Below are 19,103 nucleotides of genomic sequence, written 5' to 3' on the forward strand. Positions count from 1 at the left end.
ACACACACACACACACACACACACACACACACACACACACACACACACAAAGAGCTCGGATGCTTTTTGTCTACACAACGATAAAAATGATCAAACAAGAGCCCAGCAAAGATTAGTCTGCTCTGACTTTTGACACGGTGATCTTGGTATATCCAGCCGTCACGAACATGATCCATGGTTTGGTTTTTACTCATAATGACTTAAAGTAATGTGCTGCTGTGTAGTTTAACAGCCCAGAAAGCACAGGAAATCACCCAGTGTTGTGGAATTGAGTGATTCATTTCAGCCTCCACTCATTTAACGACTCCCCTTCTTTTGGACTTCCATGAATTTAACTTCAACATGTCTCGTGTCCTAACAGACCTGGTCTCCTCAGTAAGTCTGCCTTCTTCTTCCTCCTCCCACGCAGCTGCTGCTGCCTCTGGCAGTGGAAGGGGCAAATGAGTCTGTGATGATGTCATTCAGTAACACGTTTATTGCCACTCCAACAAAGATGCAGTAGTTTTTAATTGGTCGATTCTGATTAAAAAATTTAAGTTGGGTTGATTTCTGAATTAGTAGCTTACAAACTTTTTTCAATTGTTTTTTTTATTTTATTTTTATAGCTTTTTGAGGTTTCCACCCTTTGGCTACTTGTAAATGTTTTGCTAATTTTCCACGCTTTTTAGCTTTACGACCTCAGCTTCAGCAAAGTCCAACAATGTTCAGTTAGGTCATCTGGATGGTTTCTTTATTTTACTGAAGCATTTTGTCCTTCATCCAAAGGACTTCTTCAGTCTGAAGAGCCACCAAACTCATCTGATTCCCATAAACAATATCATGACTCTCTCACTAGTATATTTTCACCTTTAAATCACTTCTTGGTCTGCTGTCTTCATACATCTCCTCCTACATGTCTCTGCGTGAGTGCAGCTACAGCGAGCGCTCTCAGGACTTTATTACCTGCAGTGTTCCCTCAGTGAGGACTGAACTAGGCAAAAGGGCCTTCTCCTACTCCGCTCCTGTTTCCTGGAATATCTTACAAAAAGATGTGAAGCTCTCGACCTTGACCTCTCTAAGTGGCTTCAAACATCTGCTAAGTTCCTGGCAAAAACCAATACAGACATGTTCCTGTTTTTAGTATCGCCACTGGTAGGATTTGTTGATATCAGCCACTTCCTCAATCTGTCAGCGGTACATGCTGTGCAGGAGCTTATCTTTCCATGATGACTCCTCTTGATCATTCTCTTCCACATTGGCTTTTTTGTTCCTCTTCTTCTTCCACATGTGTTTTCTGTTGGCATTCTCCCATCAGTTCATCACTGGGGGCTTCCCTCCTGATTTACTCCAGGATCTTGTTTGTTTCATTCTTACATTCACTAGTTTTCTGGATATCTGACAATTGGCGCTGCATACGGCTGATGGCTTGGACTTTGTTCTTGCCAGGACCTGCCTTTCTTTGGCCTCATCTTAATTACAATTTGCCTGTGGAATTCCAAGGTAGCTGTCTAAACACGCACAAACAATGTTGTCTTTCTATCTTTACAGGAACTTTGCAATGACTTCCATTCATTTTTAATTCATTTCTATAGCCTAACCCTTATCCTAAACTTAATCATCACCAGTACCGAACATACTTAACCCGAAACCTTTCCCATCCTCAATTCACACCTTAGTCCTAAACCTAACCCTTAACCCACCAATGGCACTTCTTCTTATGGGGCCCAGGCTTTGGGTCCAACATAGAAATGTTGTAATGCTGTGATAACATTTTTGAATATGATTCATATTGTGTGAGCAGAATAAGTGTTAAAATATTTGGTTATAAAGTCAACAACTCGATTTAATTCTACATTTACTGCCCACCCTGCCATAAAAAGCAAGCAATCTCATGTCATTGCCTGTCTGTGTTTTTGCATGTTTATCTGTTAGTAAAATATTCAGTTAAGGCTGGGGGAGGGGCTACAGGACTGCTTAGCCCTGTGGCCTTTAGGCAGGTTAAGTTGCCCTGATTAAAACTGTTTTCATCAAGCTGTCCTCTTATTGTGCTTTGCTTTTTGGGTCCTTATCACAAAACAATGAAGATGACTTGCAGATGAGGAAAACAACCAATTTTTGTGTCTCCTTCACTCAGTAAAACATTCTGCTTGGAAGACTTGTGATTGTTAGCAAAAATGAGTGCTTAGCCATTTTTGATAGCCACTTAATGATGCATTCATGGACCAGGAGAGGAAAAAAGCCACGACATTTGAGTTTCAGATCGACTGGTCACTAATCAAACTGGCACCTTTAATTTAAAAAAAGTTTTCTCCAGTAAAATAAGGCTAATTTTTGTGTTTGAGGCCAGGTTGCATCCAAACGTCAGCCTACAGTACCTTGACTGGATTCACCCCGACTAACATCACTGCTGTATTCACACGCTTCTCCGAGCTTCCTCACAGTCACTCACTTTGCCCTGTTCAAAAGAACAGGCTGCAACCTTGAAGCTGTTCCACAGCTTTCAATAAAAAAACGCTTTTTTTTTCTGGGAGAGAGTAAGAGAACGGCTGCAAAGCGAGTCGTACGGCGACAGTTTCATTGCTGGCGTCAGTGTGGGACAATAAGAGTAAATGGAAAGCGTCTGCTGACGTCAGAGGCGGATGTGTGACACAAGTGTGACACAGTGACGGCCGGACTGCAGCTCATCTTCTGAATATTACCTCATACAGTGGCACGCAAATTCCATCAATCCACTCCAGCTGAAGACCCGGAAGCTCGTCCTTCCTGTTGCGGTCAAATATGGCCTACAACACACAAACACACACACACACACAACGACAGAATTAGTTTTAGGCTGTTAGAGATTTGGTTTGCGTGAATTCTCTGGCTCTCCAGGTTCTTTCACATACAGTTCCCATTCTCCCTCATTCATGCCGCCTGAACTTAAGAGGCTCCACTGAGGCTGTGCTTCAGAGATAGTTACCAGGCTACGACTCAGAAGTTAATATTTCATTCCCAACACCCACACAGAAGAGCTAAAGGTCTGACACAAGCAGCAAAGCCAGGGCTACTGAATTAGTTATTTCAAAAAGGGGAGGCAATGTGGCCTGACTCGATTACTTAACAGACATTAATTGCTTCCAGAAGGCTGTTGCTTTTCTCCTTTTAGGGATTTGCAACGCTCTGCAGGATGCAGATCTCAGTTTGTATAAAACATTTCTGAATGAAGAAAAACATTTTAATTGATAACTATTGCTTTTGATCTAAAACAGTTAAATCTGGTCCTCTGGACATTCAAAAAAAAAAAAAAATCTATTGCTTTTGATTTTTTTTTTTACTTAAATGACGAGAAAATCAAATCGAACAAAACATTCTGTGTGTTTCCAGATAAATGACAAGAAAATCGTTCATTTATTTTTTTTTGCTTGGTGGGTGTAGCTGACTGCGCACGCTTCTCACAAGCGCTCATGTTTCCTACGCTGTCTGGGCATTTTGGAGCTGCAGAGAAAATATATCTTTGCTTTGGCATCATCAGCTCTTTGAGGGCACAGAGGTGAGGGGAGCTGCAAAAAGCTGAGCTGGTTTGGTTTGACTCACAGAGGGCGTGAGCTTCAGCTCCAGTCGTTCTCGGTCACCTTGCTCAAAAAACTCGCTCGTCACCAACTCTGCCACCTGAGAAGAGAGAAAACGTTTTGTCAGTTATAGAGGATGTAGCAAAAAGAAATTACCTAAAAATCTCTAATTATCCCAATCCGCTAAAGGCAATAATGTTTTTTTTGCTTGCGTCTGTGTTTGTTTGTAAAGTTAGTGGACAGATTTTAATGAAAAGTACTGATTCAAGATGGCTGTCACAACAAAGTGACACTCAAATGGCTACAGCTCAGCCACTTTCACAGGTATTGAGCAAATATTTGGTGTGGTAGTAGCTGAAAGTCATACCCAACATTTACTCTGACTGCCATTAACAATTAGAGTTAACCATGTTTGTCTGTTAGTAAAATATCTCATGAACCAATGAACAGATTTTAATGAAACTCTCAAAATGTGATTATTGGATGCACGTCTACAAATGAATGAACTTTGGAATCCATCCAATTCAAGATGGCCACCACAGCCAAACAATAGCTCTAAACCAGCCGATTTTACAGATATTAAGCTAAAATTTGGTGTGGTCATAGCTGAAGTGGATCTCCAAACCATATTGTCGAGATCAACTGATTGCCCAAGAGCTTTGCTTAAAATTTTGTCATTATCTGTTGAAGTTAAATCTGTTAGCAAGTTGTCTCCAGATATTGTCTCTGGATATCCATCTACACACTTTTGACTCATTTGTCACCTTGCGTGATATTTCCCAGGGCTTTGTGACGGCACCAAGATCGCACGCTGTCATCATCATGGATCTGAGAAGGGAGCAGGTTAATTTAATCCTTAAAAGGATGGTGACGTCATTTAAATTCACTTTTAGTGACACAAAGAGGCAACTCCACCTGCACATGTCTCTGTGGGCCTTAACGTTCCAGTTGTACTCTCCTTTTTTGACCAGCTCAAAGAATGTGTTTCTTTTCCTGCAGTGAAACAACAAAAGAAATCTTTACATCCAGATGTGAATTACAAAATAAATCCACAAGGGGGCGATGTTAGCTAAAAAACAACAACATTCTTTTAATGATCAGTGTATGCAGATGGGTCCAGAGGTTTGGCTTCTTCACTGGAAATGTGCCAGTGTTCTGGACTCTCACTTACAGATTAATAATCAGTGGGTTTAGCAGAACATACTCAAAGTACAGTGTGAGGTCCGTGGCCAGAATCGACTGCTTCAGCAGCTGCATGAGGTCGCTGTACTCTGTGGACGACAGGTTGGAGAAGATGTTGTGACCCTGCGGAGACACAACAGTCACATTGTGAACCTACACACAGAGCTTCAAATCAAAATAACTTTTTTCATTACATGTGTAAGTTAGATCAATCTGTTAGATCATGACATCTGCCAACACGTTAATGTGAAATTATTATAAAACATTAATCAGCTTTAAATGATCCAGAATCAGCTGGACTTTGATCACAGTTTGCGTTCAGCACAAGCTTTGGACTGAGAGGTAACCGGCTCCCCCGCCGTGGTTTTTACCCACAGCCGCTTCATTACTGGTGTTTTTATCCAACGTGTTAGTATAAACAGATGCTTTTTTTTTTTTTTTCACTCTGCCATAGTTACAGGAACTTTATTTTAATTGTATGAAGTATAAACTTATTGGACTTCTACAAAGTAAAAAACAAAGAGAAACGTCTGTATATTGATGCTGTGCTAAAGCATTTTTCTGACCAAACAAAACCACACAGGACTGCACAACACACATTATGTCCCAACTCTACATATTTTAAATACTAAAGCTTCTGCTGCAGTAACCAGGTCTGGTTTTAGTTTACAGGCTCAACGCCGCCACCATGATTGTTCATAACAGGACGCGCAATAACACAACAGCAATAACACAACAACAATAACACAACAACAATAACACAACAGCAATAACAATAACCCAGCTCCTGTTAAGTCACAGCAATGGGGAACAAAACTGAGGCTGTGTGCAAAATCATTTTCTCTTCCATGCAATCTGTTTTCCAACTGAGTGCTAAATTCCTGCTTCTATCCCATGCAGTAATTACTAGTTTAACATTAAAATGTATTTTCTGTGTCAAAGAAATGTGTACATTTTTACTTTTATTTTGTTCCAGCAGCTCAGGCAACATGAAAACTGATCATTTTAAAACTGTTTTTCATCACAGTCTGCGTTGATGATCTGTAATGTTAATATGCCACAATCATCAACGTTGACTTAAATTCTATAAGAAGCACAACTTATATTGCATTAAACATTTTGTTTGTTTGTTTGTTTGTTTTCACAGGAATCCCTATAATTAGATTAATTGGATCTGTGCAGGGTAGCATCTCTGCAACTCGTAATAAGTAAGGACTATCTCACCTCATCATTAAGCTTTTTTTTTTTTTTTTTTACTCATTCATGCAACAGATTTCTGAAGGAAAGGTTTGGAAATGAACAAAGCTTTGTAAAACTCAATAACCACTGTTCAAAACAGAACGTCAGCTCTTAAGATTTCTCTGAACATGCCTGTGACTCCTTTCACCAGCTCAGGGCTTCCCATAAAATACGGAATCACCTAACGGCAACGACACAAAGCACGTCTGTCGTTCTGACGGAAAGAGGGAAAGAAACTAGCTCATGAGAATTATGAAGGTAGTGAGTGATGTTATAAAGCTTATTGTATGAACAGCTCACGTGGGTCAGCCGTCTCTTCTGCTGGATTCAGCCCCACTGTTCATTTGTACACTAATTAACAAAGGACAACAGCCGTTCCACCCTACTATCAACAGACACTATGATATCCAGAGCAAACATACTGTGCTGTCAGCACCATGATAATGAAGCCACTGGAGCTCCCCCCCCCCCCACACTGTCCCAGCTGCTCCTTCAAAACACCTCCAATTACAACTTCACCAGACCCATTCAGCTGCTATAATGTCTTTCTCAACCAATTACCAGTGAATCTATCACCTCTGTAATTACATTGATTTGAGGGCAGCGTGAGCTATTTGTTTCTTCGCTCACACGTTGGATGCCTTTAAGCACTGCGAGCACCAACTCATTCATGTTTCAGGGGAAACTGTTGGGAGCTTTTCGTTCGTTTACGCTCCGCTCCATCAATCCTTACACAACTACGCTATTTTTTGACTGTGTATTCCAATAAAATGGGTTTAAAGTGAAGTCACTTGAATATAACTGGAGCATAAAGTTTTAATTTGGATTTATAAAATGACTTGTTCTATTTATTTTATTTTTCTTCAAAAGGTTGTCCATCAATGGATTCAGGGGCGTCTGCAGGAAGTTATGCCCATCAGTCTACATGTGTTTAGTGGGTTTGGAGATAACTGTGCTTTCTGAGGGATTCAGGTGCTGCATGAGTATGTGGTGCCACGCTCGTTCAGGAGGGGAACCCAAACATCCCTACACCAGCAATAACTGAGTGTAACTTTAATTTTGCTCTGGTCCTGTCATGAGGAAGAAAGGGAGGAGTAGTTGGAGCGCAGTGGAAACAAGAAGCTGAAATGACTTTCCTCCCTGTAATGGTTCAGCCTTAGGCGCTCCGTCATCCAGAGGGAGCTCAGAGGAGAGCTGCTGTTCCTTTGCTTCAAAAAGACTCAGTTGAGTTGATCCAAGCATCAATCAATCTTTTCAAACAAGTCTTTTCATGTCTTTTAGATCAGTGGTTCTCAAACTGGGGTCCCCGGGCCCCTGCAGGGTCAGCGAGCCAGTGCATGGGGGTCCACATAAATAAATAATAATAATAAATTAAATATACATTTGACAGCACAGTGGTGGAACTGGTAGAGCTGCTGCCTCTCAGCGAGCAGGTTACCCTGGTTCAAATCCTGGTCCGGGGGCCTTTCTGGATGGAGTTTGAATGTTCTCTCCGTGCATACGTGGGTTTTCTCCGGGTACTTCGGTTTCCTCCCACAGACCAAAAACATGCATGTTAGTCTTATTGGCAACTCTAAATTGTCCCTAGGTGAGAGAGTGAATGGTTGTTTGTCTCTATGTGTCCCTGTGATGGACTGAAGACCTGTCCAGGGTCTACCCCACCCCTTGCACAATGATTGCTGGATATGGGCACTGGCGACCCCTGGGACCCATAATGGAAGAAGCAGGTAAAAGATAATGGATGTATGTGTAATATATATATATATACACCGACCCGCCCGCTATTTGCGTTCTGGCATCGATCGGTTTACAAATTAAGCCCTGTTACTTCGTATAACCACTGCTGTTCTGATTCTGTTCAGTTTTACTTAAAGAGATTTCTATAATAATTTGAAGAAGTGACAACACATTTATGTTCATTGTGTGAATAGGTAAAGTTTTAAAGTGTTTTTTTTTATGCTGTTAATTTTCTCAAAACTCAAATTTTTGGATGTTGAAATAAAAATGTTGTTAATTGTGTCTTGAATGAAAAACAAGCCATGTTTAAAAGTATAAAAATTGTATCAACACTATTAAAGGACAGGTTTTAAGTATTTATGTTACACAAATATTTCCATTGCATTAAAGAGACAAATTGAAGAAAATTATTTAATAAACATGAGAGTTATGAGGGGGGTCCCTGAAATGTTTTCTCCTCTGTGAGGGGTTCCTGAACCCAAAAAGTTTGAGAACCCCTTCTTTAGACTTAGAGATGGCCTAAAACTATAATTGTGTAATGTCAGGGATAAATTGGAAACAAGGGATGTGCATTTATGACAAGCTGTAAAATGTACACAACAAGCTGAAACAACCCTGCATTAAGAACTGTAGCATCATTTGACCCAAGTAAACATTAATCAGGCTGAGAGCAGTCAGCATAAAGTTTGTATTATTTGTGGACTGCCAACCTCACCACTAGGCAAGAATGCAGATGTGTTACACAATTATTTAAGTTGCAGAAGAACAGAGTAGAATAAAAATTAGGTATTTTAGGAGAAGTCTGCTCTCTGTCTTTGTGTGTTTTCTAACACAGAAAATTCCACGCAACACCCACAAATCATAATCTGAATCTAAAGTGAACACAGTCGAATGCAACACTTGTTCAATAAACGGTGTAAAGTTCTGTTTTGCTGCAGAGACATTCTGTAGTTCACTTGTTTGGTTTCAGCTGTAAGCTGCAGTTTCACAAATATGTTGTCTCCAAGAGTGACAGAGGTCGAAGGCTCTGCTGCCAATGGTGTTTGTAATCACATAAAAACAGAAATGTGCTGAATACCTACAATAAACGACGTTAAGCACTAGCAGAAAGCGAATGGTGACTGCATTACAGCGAGCATTAGACGAAAACACACCTCGCTCTGCAGGATCATAACGGCGTGGTTGAAGTGGTGGTGCTCCAGCGTAGCAGAGGTACCATAAAGCAGAGCGAGGGCTGAACCCGTCCTGCCACACACACACGACAAAACACACACACACGACAAAACACACACATTAGGATTAACAAAGGAAAATGGCGTAATCAATTATCAACACAAGCTGAGGAACAAAATCTGCGCTAAAAGTCTGTGGTGACTCCCACCAGTTCACTCTGTTCACAATTTATGACTCAATAATAAAAGAAGCTTGAGACTCATAACCAGTGCTGCAGTAAAACAACAATATGAAGCAACGATTTTGGTCAGTAACTTCAAAAAGCCCTCATATAACATGGGAGTGGGTACTTACAGTGGTAGTTCAAATATTTTTGAAGTCATGTTCTGTGGTAATGGTCTGAGCAATAAGTATCTTAGCTGTTGTAGAAAGTTTTTAAAACTACCTCGATTTAGAGAAATGGATTGTGATTGGGGTTAGCTTGATGAGCTAACAGCTAGTCCAAAGATTTTAAATAAGTTAAAAAGCTGTTTTGCATTACATTTCCGCACAAGTATTATGTTATTCCTTTTGGAAGTTCCAAGTCTGCCCTCTTTAGCATTTCTGCTTCAAAATGACAATAAATTTCCATGTAAACAACTTTTAATGAAAATTTTGACAACGGTGTAAAGGTTTATGAAAATGCTGTAAAACGATTGAGAATGGAGTTTAAAGTTGCTGCTCTTGTTTTCACTTGGACAATAAATTAAATCATTAATCCAGTCATAATCAAACTGTAAATCTCCAAACTGAGTTTATTCAAAGAGCTATCTAAAACAGGTAAGATATTGATTGTTTCTATACACTCCACAGAGCAATACTTCAAAATACCTGTCACCCAAAATTGTATTGTTCGTTTTATACTAATATATAGATTAACGGTAATTTTTTTTTAATAAAGAGCATAAAACCTACTTTTGTACATTATGAATAAAGCAACCATCATTAAAAAAAACATGATTTAAAGTTTTGAGCACAGTTTTACTGGGAGTGTGATAAAGAACAGGGGTCCCACTCCCCGACCTGTTGTCCACAGATCATTTAGAACCTGTCTGCACAGAAATAAAGTAAAAACCTTTCTTTTCTATATAACTTTTCTTTTTCTTCCATATATGTATTTTTATATTAATGTACATTGGTCTTCAAGGTGAAAGGTTAAAAAAAGACCATTGTCATGCCTCTTTCCTGCGCTTGCTTCTTTATATACTGGTATTGTTTCTTTTTATACTTTATATTGTGCTATTTTTGGATGTAACTGGGACCTTGAGTACACAATTTCATTCCACCTCATGCACCACATGTGATGCGAATGACGATAAAGAACTTTGATTTAGTTATCTTTCACATACGATCAAACCTACTGGCTAACTATAGGAAGCTAACCTTAGCAAACCCATGAACGGAGCCCAGCAAAAATGAGTACAAAACCAAATTTGCTGCAGAACTCGTGTTTTTTCCATTAATCCATGGAAAGTTATCTTGTTTATAATTTGTCTGTAAAGCAAAGAGAGTTAGGGACAACTGATATAGAAGCTAAATATACGTATATGGTTCTGTCTGAACTGATTTAAGCTTTACTATAGGTTTTTTTTTTTATTTGCACTTTGTTTTCACTTTGCTTTTAGACTGAGTTTAATAAATTCTACGAGGGAAGAATATTTGGCATCTACAGTAAATGATTTAAAACCCTGATACCTGAGAAACTAAATGAATTGGCAGTGTCTATAGTCTCTTCATTAAACAGAGTCTTATATAAGACCTAAACAACTTCCCACTTGACTTTTGCTGATCTGAGCTGGATTACTGCAGACTGCTGCATCCAGAAAACACACTATAGACAGAGTGTAAGAAGCAGTGTGTGTGTGTCAGTGTGTTTTGCAGCAACATAAAATCATGTACACTCACTTGGCTTGAAAAGCATTGTTGGTGCCCCTGTGGTCCAAATCGTGGCACACACAACCTACAATAAGAGCTAAGATCTCCAGCTCTGTCAGCGTCTCCTGGAAACCTGCCGTCTGATTGGCACAGAAGACACAAGGCACATAAGAAAACACACACACTTATGTATATGCTGCATTGTTCAATAAAGATGTGAGTACATTGAATAAAAATGGGAAAAAATACATTTCAACAGCAGCAGCATAATTCTGAAACAAACAGCATCTTCCTAAAATACCGGTGGGACTGCAGTCACAGAGCCACTCATTCAGATTTATGGCTCAGACGAGTGGGGTCTGGAGACCATGTGCTGAGAGAGGGATCGCAGCAAAGAGAGTAAGGCCCTCAGCTCAAGCATTAAAATGCACGGCAGGAGAATGGAAGGGACCAGAACAGCTTACACACTACTATTTTATTTCATCTAGCCAATAATCAGTTCAGATGAGACGCCACAGAATAATGCTGCACTTGATAAAATAAACTATGGTGATGTTTGCATTAGAGCATGTGTGTGGTGGGGGGTGGGGGGGGGGAGAACACGATAAAGGAGCAGAAAAAGTAAACCATGACAAATAAGCTCTATTCAAACAAACATATCTACACAATACTGTCAGTCTGTACAGCTATTAATGCAGTGACTCATAATTTAAATACTAGTGATATGTTCTCAGGTAAAATGGTTAAATGTAAATTTTAATTAAACTAAAATTTATATATTTTGATATAAAGAAGCCTTAATCAGTGGTTCATCAACTGCTGGCTTGTCCAGTTAAACAAAGACTTCTGCAACCTGATGTTTCTCCTGTTTCACGCTCACATCCTAATTCCATGAACTTCTGCTCATGAAACAGATAAAAAAAAACTATTTATTCTAGTAATTAAAAAAAAAAAAGTGTAAGATCTAAAACCATTACTCTTTTATGGTTTCGGAATAAAAGTAAATGCCTTGGACCTCTAAAACATTGGAAATTACATTATTACAACACAAGAAATCAATAAAAATAGTAAATATTTGTGTTAATTTCTGTGTTTTATCACACTTATTATATCCCAAAGACATTAAATAAAATTAAATTAAATAAAAAAGAATAAAATTAAAATTAACTAAAATCTATGAGAAAGCATCACTTGTAGTTAACAATACATGTTCAACTTTAGCAGAATCAAACCCGAGTTATTATTAAGTTATTGAGATTTAAAATGTGGTTTTAAATGCTTAAACATTGAAGATTAGAGGATTTTCAGTTTTTAATTTGCATTGTTAGTGTAGTTTTCACTTCTAAAACTTATTTTATTCAAAAACTTACAAATTAAAAAAGGGGAGAATAAAGCAGCATATTAATTTGTGGTTTTAAAAAGTTATGGCATTTTGTGCATTACAGACATTTTCTATTTTATTTTATTTTATTTTATTGCCTCACGTATTTTTCTTTTAATATTGTATTTTACACCTCTTTCAAGCTCTACTCAATCTGTGGTTTAACCCTTACAAAAAAAGAAGTATTTTTTAAAGTAAATTCTCATTTTAATTGGAACCAGCTGAGCATTTCCTCATATGAGCATGTCTCATGAATGCCTTGAGGAAACTGTTGCTTTATAGCTCACAAGACATTTACCGTTAGCATAGCAAACATGCACTGGCAGACGTTGAACGCATGCCTCCAGTTGTGGTAGAGAACCAGTCTGTAGTTTTTCCTGACAGTCAGCAGCCATCTGCAGAGAGTCTGGAGGGGAAGACGGGACAGAGGTGAGCACATGGGTCAGCTGTCTTCATGATGACACATAGCAGCACTTAAGGCAAACTCAACTGTGCATTCAAAGGAAACAAGACGGAGGAAGTGAGTGAGCTCACCTCATAGTCAATCTTAAATTTCTGCACCATTCCCAACTCTATGAACATCCTCAGAGCTGCCGTTATCATGGCGTCGACATCCAGGGAGAAATCATCAAAGGAGAGTTTATCAATGCCCAGCTCGCAGACCAGAGGGATGTTAGCAGCCTGTTTCATCAGGATGAGGGAAAACAAAGAGGAGGAATGAGAACATGAGCCCACAGAGCAGGAGTGGAGAGGGAGGTCAGTGGAAGCTGTGCCATTTTTGGATGATGATACATGAAAATGGGAAGACATGCTAATTAGGACTCTGAGGCCTCGTTTACAGGGAGGTGAAATTAATGAGGGAGCTTTACTCCAGGATTTCTTTGTTGTTTACTTGCAGAGCTCATTGATGAATGCAGTTGTGCAATAGTGAAGATCAACAGGATATTTATTATTTAAAGAAAAATAAGACTACAGTTATGCACACGTTCATTCTGAAGCATGTCTCCTATCTTCAAACAGAAATATGTGAGCAGGAAACGCTCCCCATGCCTCTGCACCGTTTACAAAATGTCCATTTCAAGGTTTTAAACCTCGATTCTATTTATGTAACGCTCTCTTCCAACGAGTCTCATAGTTTCAGCACAGCTGTGTCTCTGTTCTCCTATCGCAGGCACCAGAGCCCAGTGTTTTCCTCTCATATATTTGCCTGTCAGGTCAGTTGGTACTCTACTTTTGTTAATGCGCAGCTCCGGGTGAGGAAATGTCAAGCAGGTTTGTTTGTCTCTGGGTTTTGCACTCCAGTGGAATCCCAGGCAAGTGAACCTAATAAGGCGCCGTATGTAGAGCAGTTATGAAAGAAAAAAAAAAGAGGGGGGAACAGAGCGCAGTGCTGAATGAGGGGGCTGGAAGATCACACGAGCACACCAGCGACTGGGAATCCTACTACATGGATATGGTGAAAAGGGAAAATCCTGCACAAGAAAGTGCAAAAAAAAAAACCAAAAAAGGTCATATCTATATTTCAGATATGTTATGCCAATTGAAAATGTAGATTTTTTTTTTGTATTTCTAACTTTTTAAATAATTCATTGAAAATGATTGCTTATTGATTGAAGCGATCCATCTTAAATGCAGTTAGTTTGTTTTCTCTGGAGAATTTTTACCCCATATTTACACTTCGACAATCACAGTTCTTTGGAGAAATGATAATTAGAGAAAGATTTTTCCTTTCCCATTAACTTCAATGAGAACTTGTCATTTAACGAGAAAACAAATTCAATATCATAACCATTTATCAGTTTCGCATTACACAAATATTCCAGCGGAAATATTGTGATTTTCCTTGACAGGAGTACCCTAGGCTGCACCAGAAGTGCTACAGCTAGCTGCTGCTGTTTCTGTTAGCGCTTGCAAGAATTCAGAAACTTGACTGCAAAGAAATGCGCAACGCAAAATTAACGGTACAGCAAAGGATGGCAAGACAGTGTTTGCAGGAACCGCCATGACATTTTTAGATTGGAGTTACGATGGAAGCAATCAAAAGGGATTGAACAGAATTGAACTTCGCTTCAAAATTTTTGAAACATGACATTAACTGGGGGGCAGCACGGTGGCGCAACTGGCAGAGTTGCTGCCTCTCAGCGAGCAGGTCCCTGGTTCAAATCCCGGTCCAGGGGCCTTTCTGGGTGGAGTTTGCATGTTCTCTCCGTGCATGCGTGGGTTTTCTCTGGGTACTCCAGTTTCCTCCCACAGTCTAAAAACATGCATGTTAGGCTGATTGGTAACTCTAAATTGTCCCTAGGTGTGAGTGAGAGAGTGAATGGTTGTTTGTCTTGTTTGTCTCTATGTGGCCCAGTGATGGACTTGCGACCTGTCCAGGGTGTACCCCGCCCCTCGCACAGTGATTGCTGGACATGGGCACCAGCGACCCCCGTGACCCAAAATGGAATAAACGGGTAAAGAAAATGGATGGATGGATGGACTTTAACTGGAGCAGAAAGAAAAAACACAGTCCTTCACCTTAAATTTGTCCACTTCCGTCTTGGAGCAAGTGGCATGGTAAGACAGAACCTGCAAAATAATGAGAGTATCAGTCAGACTTTATCTTTTTTTTTAATGAGCACAAATCACCTTAATGTGGATTGAAAACACTTCACAGGAGTTAAGTGTAATTTGTGGACCTCCATAATGAACTCATAGCAGCAATTGCTGTTCTCATTCCCTGTGAGAAATACCTTGCACAGACTTACAGGTGCTTGTTTAATCAGAACGGCTCATGTTTATTCAAGGTTCTGCGGAAGCAGTGCATGCACACACGTATTCTGCATCTGTTCTGTGCTTCGACTATTTCACAACCCCAGTGCTAACTACCATAATGCACCCTAAAGCTCCTGTTTGTAATCTATGGATTCTGTAAAGGCGGACTGGTGCTGAATGGTTACCATTCTGTAGAGCAGATGACGGATTGCTTTTCACAGCCTCTCATTAATTTTCAATAAAACCTTTGTGAGGAGGTTGTTCGCAAAGAGAGATCAGCACGTTTTTGTTCGTGCGTACATTTCTATATAAGTGTGAGACTAAAAAAAGGAGTACAAAGACCCCTGGGAGAGAATAAGTGAGAAGAAACTTTGTTTTCCATGTAGCAGCTGCTGCTTCCTGTGACTTCTGGCTAAACATGTCACCCTTGAGCATATGTTGATTATGAAATAAGGTTTTAAAATAGAATGATTAGTAGGCTTGTCTTGTAAATCGAAGATAATATGAAAGCTCTGGTCTGTGCAATACAGCCAAGCGTCACAAAAAGGAAGAAGCATAAAAAGGTTGTGTTTGTATCGCCTGAAACAGTAGTTCAGATCAGTTCCAAGTTAAAAAAAATCAGTTCAAGTGGAGCTGATTGGAAAGGTTATAAACAATCACTATCTTACCTGTTGTAGATAGTTCTTTGAACAGCCTCATTTTAAAGAAAACGAGTTCATTTCTGACCAGATGGATGAGCTACTGACTAGTCTAAAGTAAGGTCATGGCATCTTAAAACAAATCCAAACTCTTTGTGCTTTGCATAAACACAAGTTTATAAACTTTTACAACACCATCATTGTTGCATTACACCTGTATTGACATTGCATGATACGGTTATTTACAAGCACAACAAGTGGCAGCAGCAGGTAGCTGTAGCCATTCTGGTGCAGCCTGAGGAACATCTATCAGGAATATCACAGTTTTTCTGCCTGACTAAACATGTAATGCAAAACAACTGACAGCAGTGAAAATGTTTATAAGTAGCATTTGCATAAACTAGTAAAAAAAAAAAGTTGGCGGTCATATTTGTTTTAAGACGGCAGCAATTCCCTTTAGTTTTGTCCTTGCTGTTAACTCATCGGCCGTCAGAAGTAAAATGTTAATTGTTTGTTCCCTTTCCACAAAACTTCACTTGGATTATCTGAAGCATCCTTTTAAAACGTTAATGCAGGGAATCAAATGAGATTTTGAGTTCTTACGTCCAACGCCACAGACTGCTTGGCCCAAGACTTCTTCACCTGGTCGTACATGATTGTGTTGTTGATGCCCAGTCCACAGAAGATCACAAAAGCCTAAAACAAAGGTCAGATTTATAAATTTTAAAATGTTCCAAAAATATTCCAAGAGGAGGAAACACAGAATCAAGTGTAATACCTCAAAGAGACGTTGGTCCGCGTCATCAAATGGTTTCCCATCAAGCCTGTTCAGCACTTGAGCCACACCTGTGGCACAGAATGAGTTTATTTATCAGATTAAGCACAGCCGGGATTCTTTTAGGCTGGTGCTCGTCTCTCTGAATAATCTCCAGTTGCTGTAGGGAAGACCAAACTTAACACACAACGTGGTGAAAGTGCCACTTTTCAAACTCTGCAACGATCATGTGGGAATAAAACATTTTCTTTCACACCCATCTTCTCATCATCTTAATTAAAAACATATGCATGCGTAATTAATTTAGTAATGAAAACAATTACACAAAACATAGCCATTTATATTCAAGTATTTCATATATTAAATCATAAAAATTGCATTTAAAACTCGTTTTCATCACTGAAGTTAAAATGCACTCCTTGTGTTTTCTTATTGTGTTTTATTGTTTTTTTTATGCAATCAGCTTTTAATTTGCTGCAGAATAGGAAGGAGGCCTCCAGCCATTACCAAACTAAAATGACTGCTAAGAGCTTTGTGGCCACAGCATTATCTTTAACTATTCCATTTTCAAAATTAGGGGAAACAATTATGGATGTTATTTATTTAAATTTCTAACAATTATTATTTATTATTACGACAACTTCTTACAAAGTTGTGTAACTGCACAGTGCGATTTATTCACTGGAGGTGAACTATGGAGGGAGTGTCAAATTTTGCTTAGAGCTTCACAAAACCAGACCTGAGCTGCAACCAGCTCAGCACTGTGTGAACCCATAAGGAATTATATCCAACAAAAGAAACAAAAGAAAAAAGCTGAACTAAAATTCATCCCAATACAGGGGCTGTTTATCATAATAGGACATGCCATAAACAATAATTCCCTGTAAGCTTAAGATCTTGTTTGTTTGTACTCTGCTGATTTTGAAGCAATGTTGTTCATGACTTGACTTGCTGACAGCTAATGTAACAACAAAAATGTTTTATTTTTGGACATACCATATTTTCCGCCGTACACGTCACACTGCTTTATAAGTCGCATCAGTCTAATAAGTCTAATAAAGTGGAAAAATCCATAAATACATCACTTCACCGCATAAGTTGCATCTATTATGTGTCACCACTGACAACCCAAAAATGTGGGCCGGTGTTGTGCAAAAAATCGATTGGCTGCCAAACGGCGGCTACAGCATGCACGGGAGGACTTTAACAAGAATTTAACAAGATTAACACTTAAAAACAATTATTTCTTTGCTCAAAATTATAGTAAAGGTGTGTCTCAGTCTAACTTTTACTTAATAAATGCACTTCAATGGTCAAATTAGCTGCATTTCACCGGGGCGGTGCAGAAAAATGAAGCTGATTTGACGGTTGCTCCAGGCAAGCTAGACGAAGGTGGAAGTCTGTGGCAAGCCGATTGTGTCATTAATAGCCACTTTTACCTATTACATGACACAACTACATACCATACTGCTTGAGTGCCATCTAGTGCCTAAAAATGGTAGTGTTCAATATTTTCAGTCAGAATGAATGAATGAAACATAAATAAGTCGCTTCGGTGTATAAGTCGCCGGGCATGCAAATTATGAAAAAAAAGTGACTTATAAGCCGAAAAATATGGTAAGCAACTTAACGTGATGAGTGGTAAAGATCTATTCAACCTTAACAGTCTTAACCTTAAAAACAACTTTAAAAGAGGTGTAAAGTTGGTAAAAGCTTCTAATTTTACACAAAAAAAAAAGTAAAAAAGTGATTCAGGGCTGCACCAAATGTTTTTGGTTGTTCCTATACTTCTGTGCAACGCCACTAATAAGTCTTATATAGTCAAGTAGAAGAATTTTTGATGTAATATTGGTTGGCATGCAAACTTTCAAGGGGAAAAACAAGTTGAATCCATACAAAATGAAGCTCAGAAAACATTAAACTTGACTCATAATCTTACAAAACACAGAAGCCCCCGTAGAAATCTGCTGTTTGAGCCGCATGGTGGTTTAATAGTGATTTAACAACAGTTTATGTCACAGGTTTTTCATGCTCAAGTAGAAGCAAATGCTTTTCAGTCTGAATATCAGGCAAGTGAAAGTTCACCGTTGGTTTTATAAAGCTCATTTTATAACCTGTGAGGGTTTTAATTGAATAAAAACAAATACATTGTGCAGAAAATAAACACAGATGCTGTTTTAAATGGGAAATATATTAGCTGATTTCTAGATAAAAAGCTAAAATTTGAAAATTGCTATTAAAGATGAAATAATAAACATTGCATTTAATTTTCTGGATGTATCCTTGGCTTAAGAATTTCATCTCTGCTGCTTTGTTTGTGGAATGATTTTTCACTCAACATCCTCAGGTGCTGCCCACGCACTGCCTTTCTTTCTCTCCTCACTCGTTCTGTTCTTCATTCCCTCTCCCCTCTCCGACAAATTCACGACACCTACGCAAAGACGCACCCAGGTCTTAACCAACCATCTGCAGCAAATATGCTGATCATCACTTAGCACTCAGATAATACTGATGACTTCCTGCGTCAGATCTCAGTGGACCAAGGGGAGGAGACACTGCTGCTTCTGAATGCAACATCCAGCAACAAAATCAGATGAAGAGATGAATGGTTTATCAGAGTGTTGTGTCGTTAGCCCGAGGCTGATTCACAAACACAAAGCGCACTGGCAGACAGAGGGAAACTCCTCCTCCACGTGTGCACTGATGGTGCAGCCCAGCATGGATCGCATCACACACATGCAGTCTCACATGAACACATGCACAAGCATCCCTCTCCC

General features: G+C 39.2%; 2 protein-coding genes across 2 annotated transcripts in view; one reads left to right on the top strand and one right to left on the bottom strand.

Moving 5' to 3' along the window:
* Positions 1-19,103, top strand: part of osbpl6 (oxysterol binding protein-like 6) — a 792,463-nt gene that overhangs the window by 688,939 nt on the left and 84,421 nt on the right. The window lies entirely within an intron of this gene.
* pde11a (phosphodiesterase 11a) overlaps positions 1-19,103 on the bottom strand; it is a 41,366-nt gene that overhangs the window by 3,773 nt on the left and 18,490 nt on the right. Inside the window, exons 8-19 of the mRNA XM_037686960.1 lie at positions 16,330-16,397; positions 16,155-16,247; positions 14,677-14,727; positions 12,691-12,837; positions 12,455-12,562; positions 10,806-10,915; positions 8,843-8,933; positions 4,735-4,835; positions 4,446-4,523; positions 4,295-4,358; positions 3,556-3,630; positions 2,679-2,762 (exon numbers count right to left, since the gene is read on the bottom strand). Of these exons, the coding sequence (XP_037542888.1) occupies positions 2,679-2,762; positions 3,556-3,630; positions 4,295-4,358; positions 4,446-4,523; positions 4,735-4,835; positions 8,843-8,933; positions 10,806-10,915; positions 12,455-12,562; positions 12,691-12,837; positions 14,677-14,727; positions 16,155-16,247; positions 16,330-16,397 (1,070 nt within the window). The remainder of the gene's footprint in view (positions 1-2,678; positions 2,763-3,555; positions 3,631-4,294; positions 4,359-4,445; positions 4,524-4,734; positions 4,836-8,842; positions 8,934-10,805; positions 10,916-12,454; positions 12,563-12,690; positions 12,838-14,676; positions 14,728-16,154; positions 16,248-16,329; positions 16,398-19,103) is intronic.

This window comes from Nematolebias whitei, chromosome 13 (genome assembly GCF_014905685.2).
Source record: "Nematolebias whitei isolate Nwh7 chromosome 13, NemWhi1, whole genome shotgun sequence".
Taxonomy (NCBI): domain Eukaryota; kingdom Metazoa; phylum Chordata; class Actinopteri; order Cyprinodontiformes; family Rivulidae; genus Nematolebias; species Nematolebias whitei.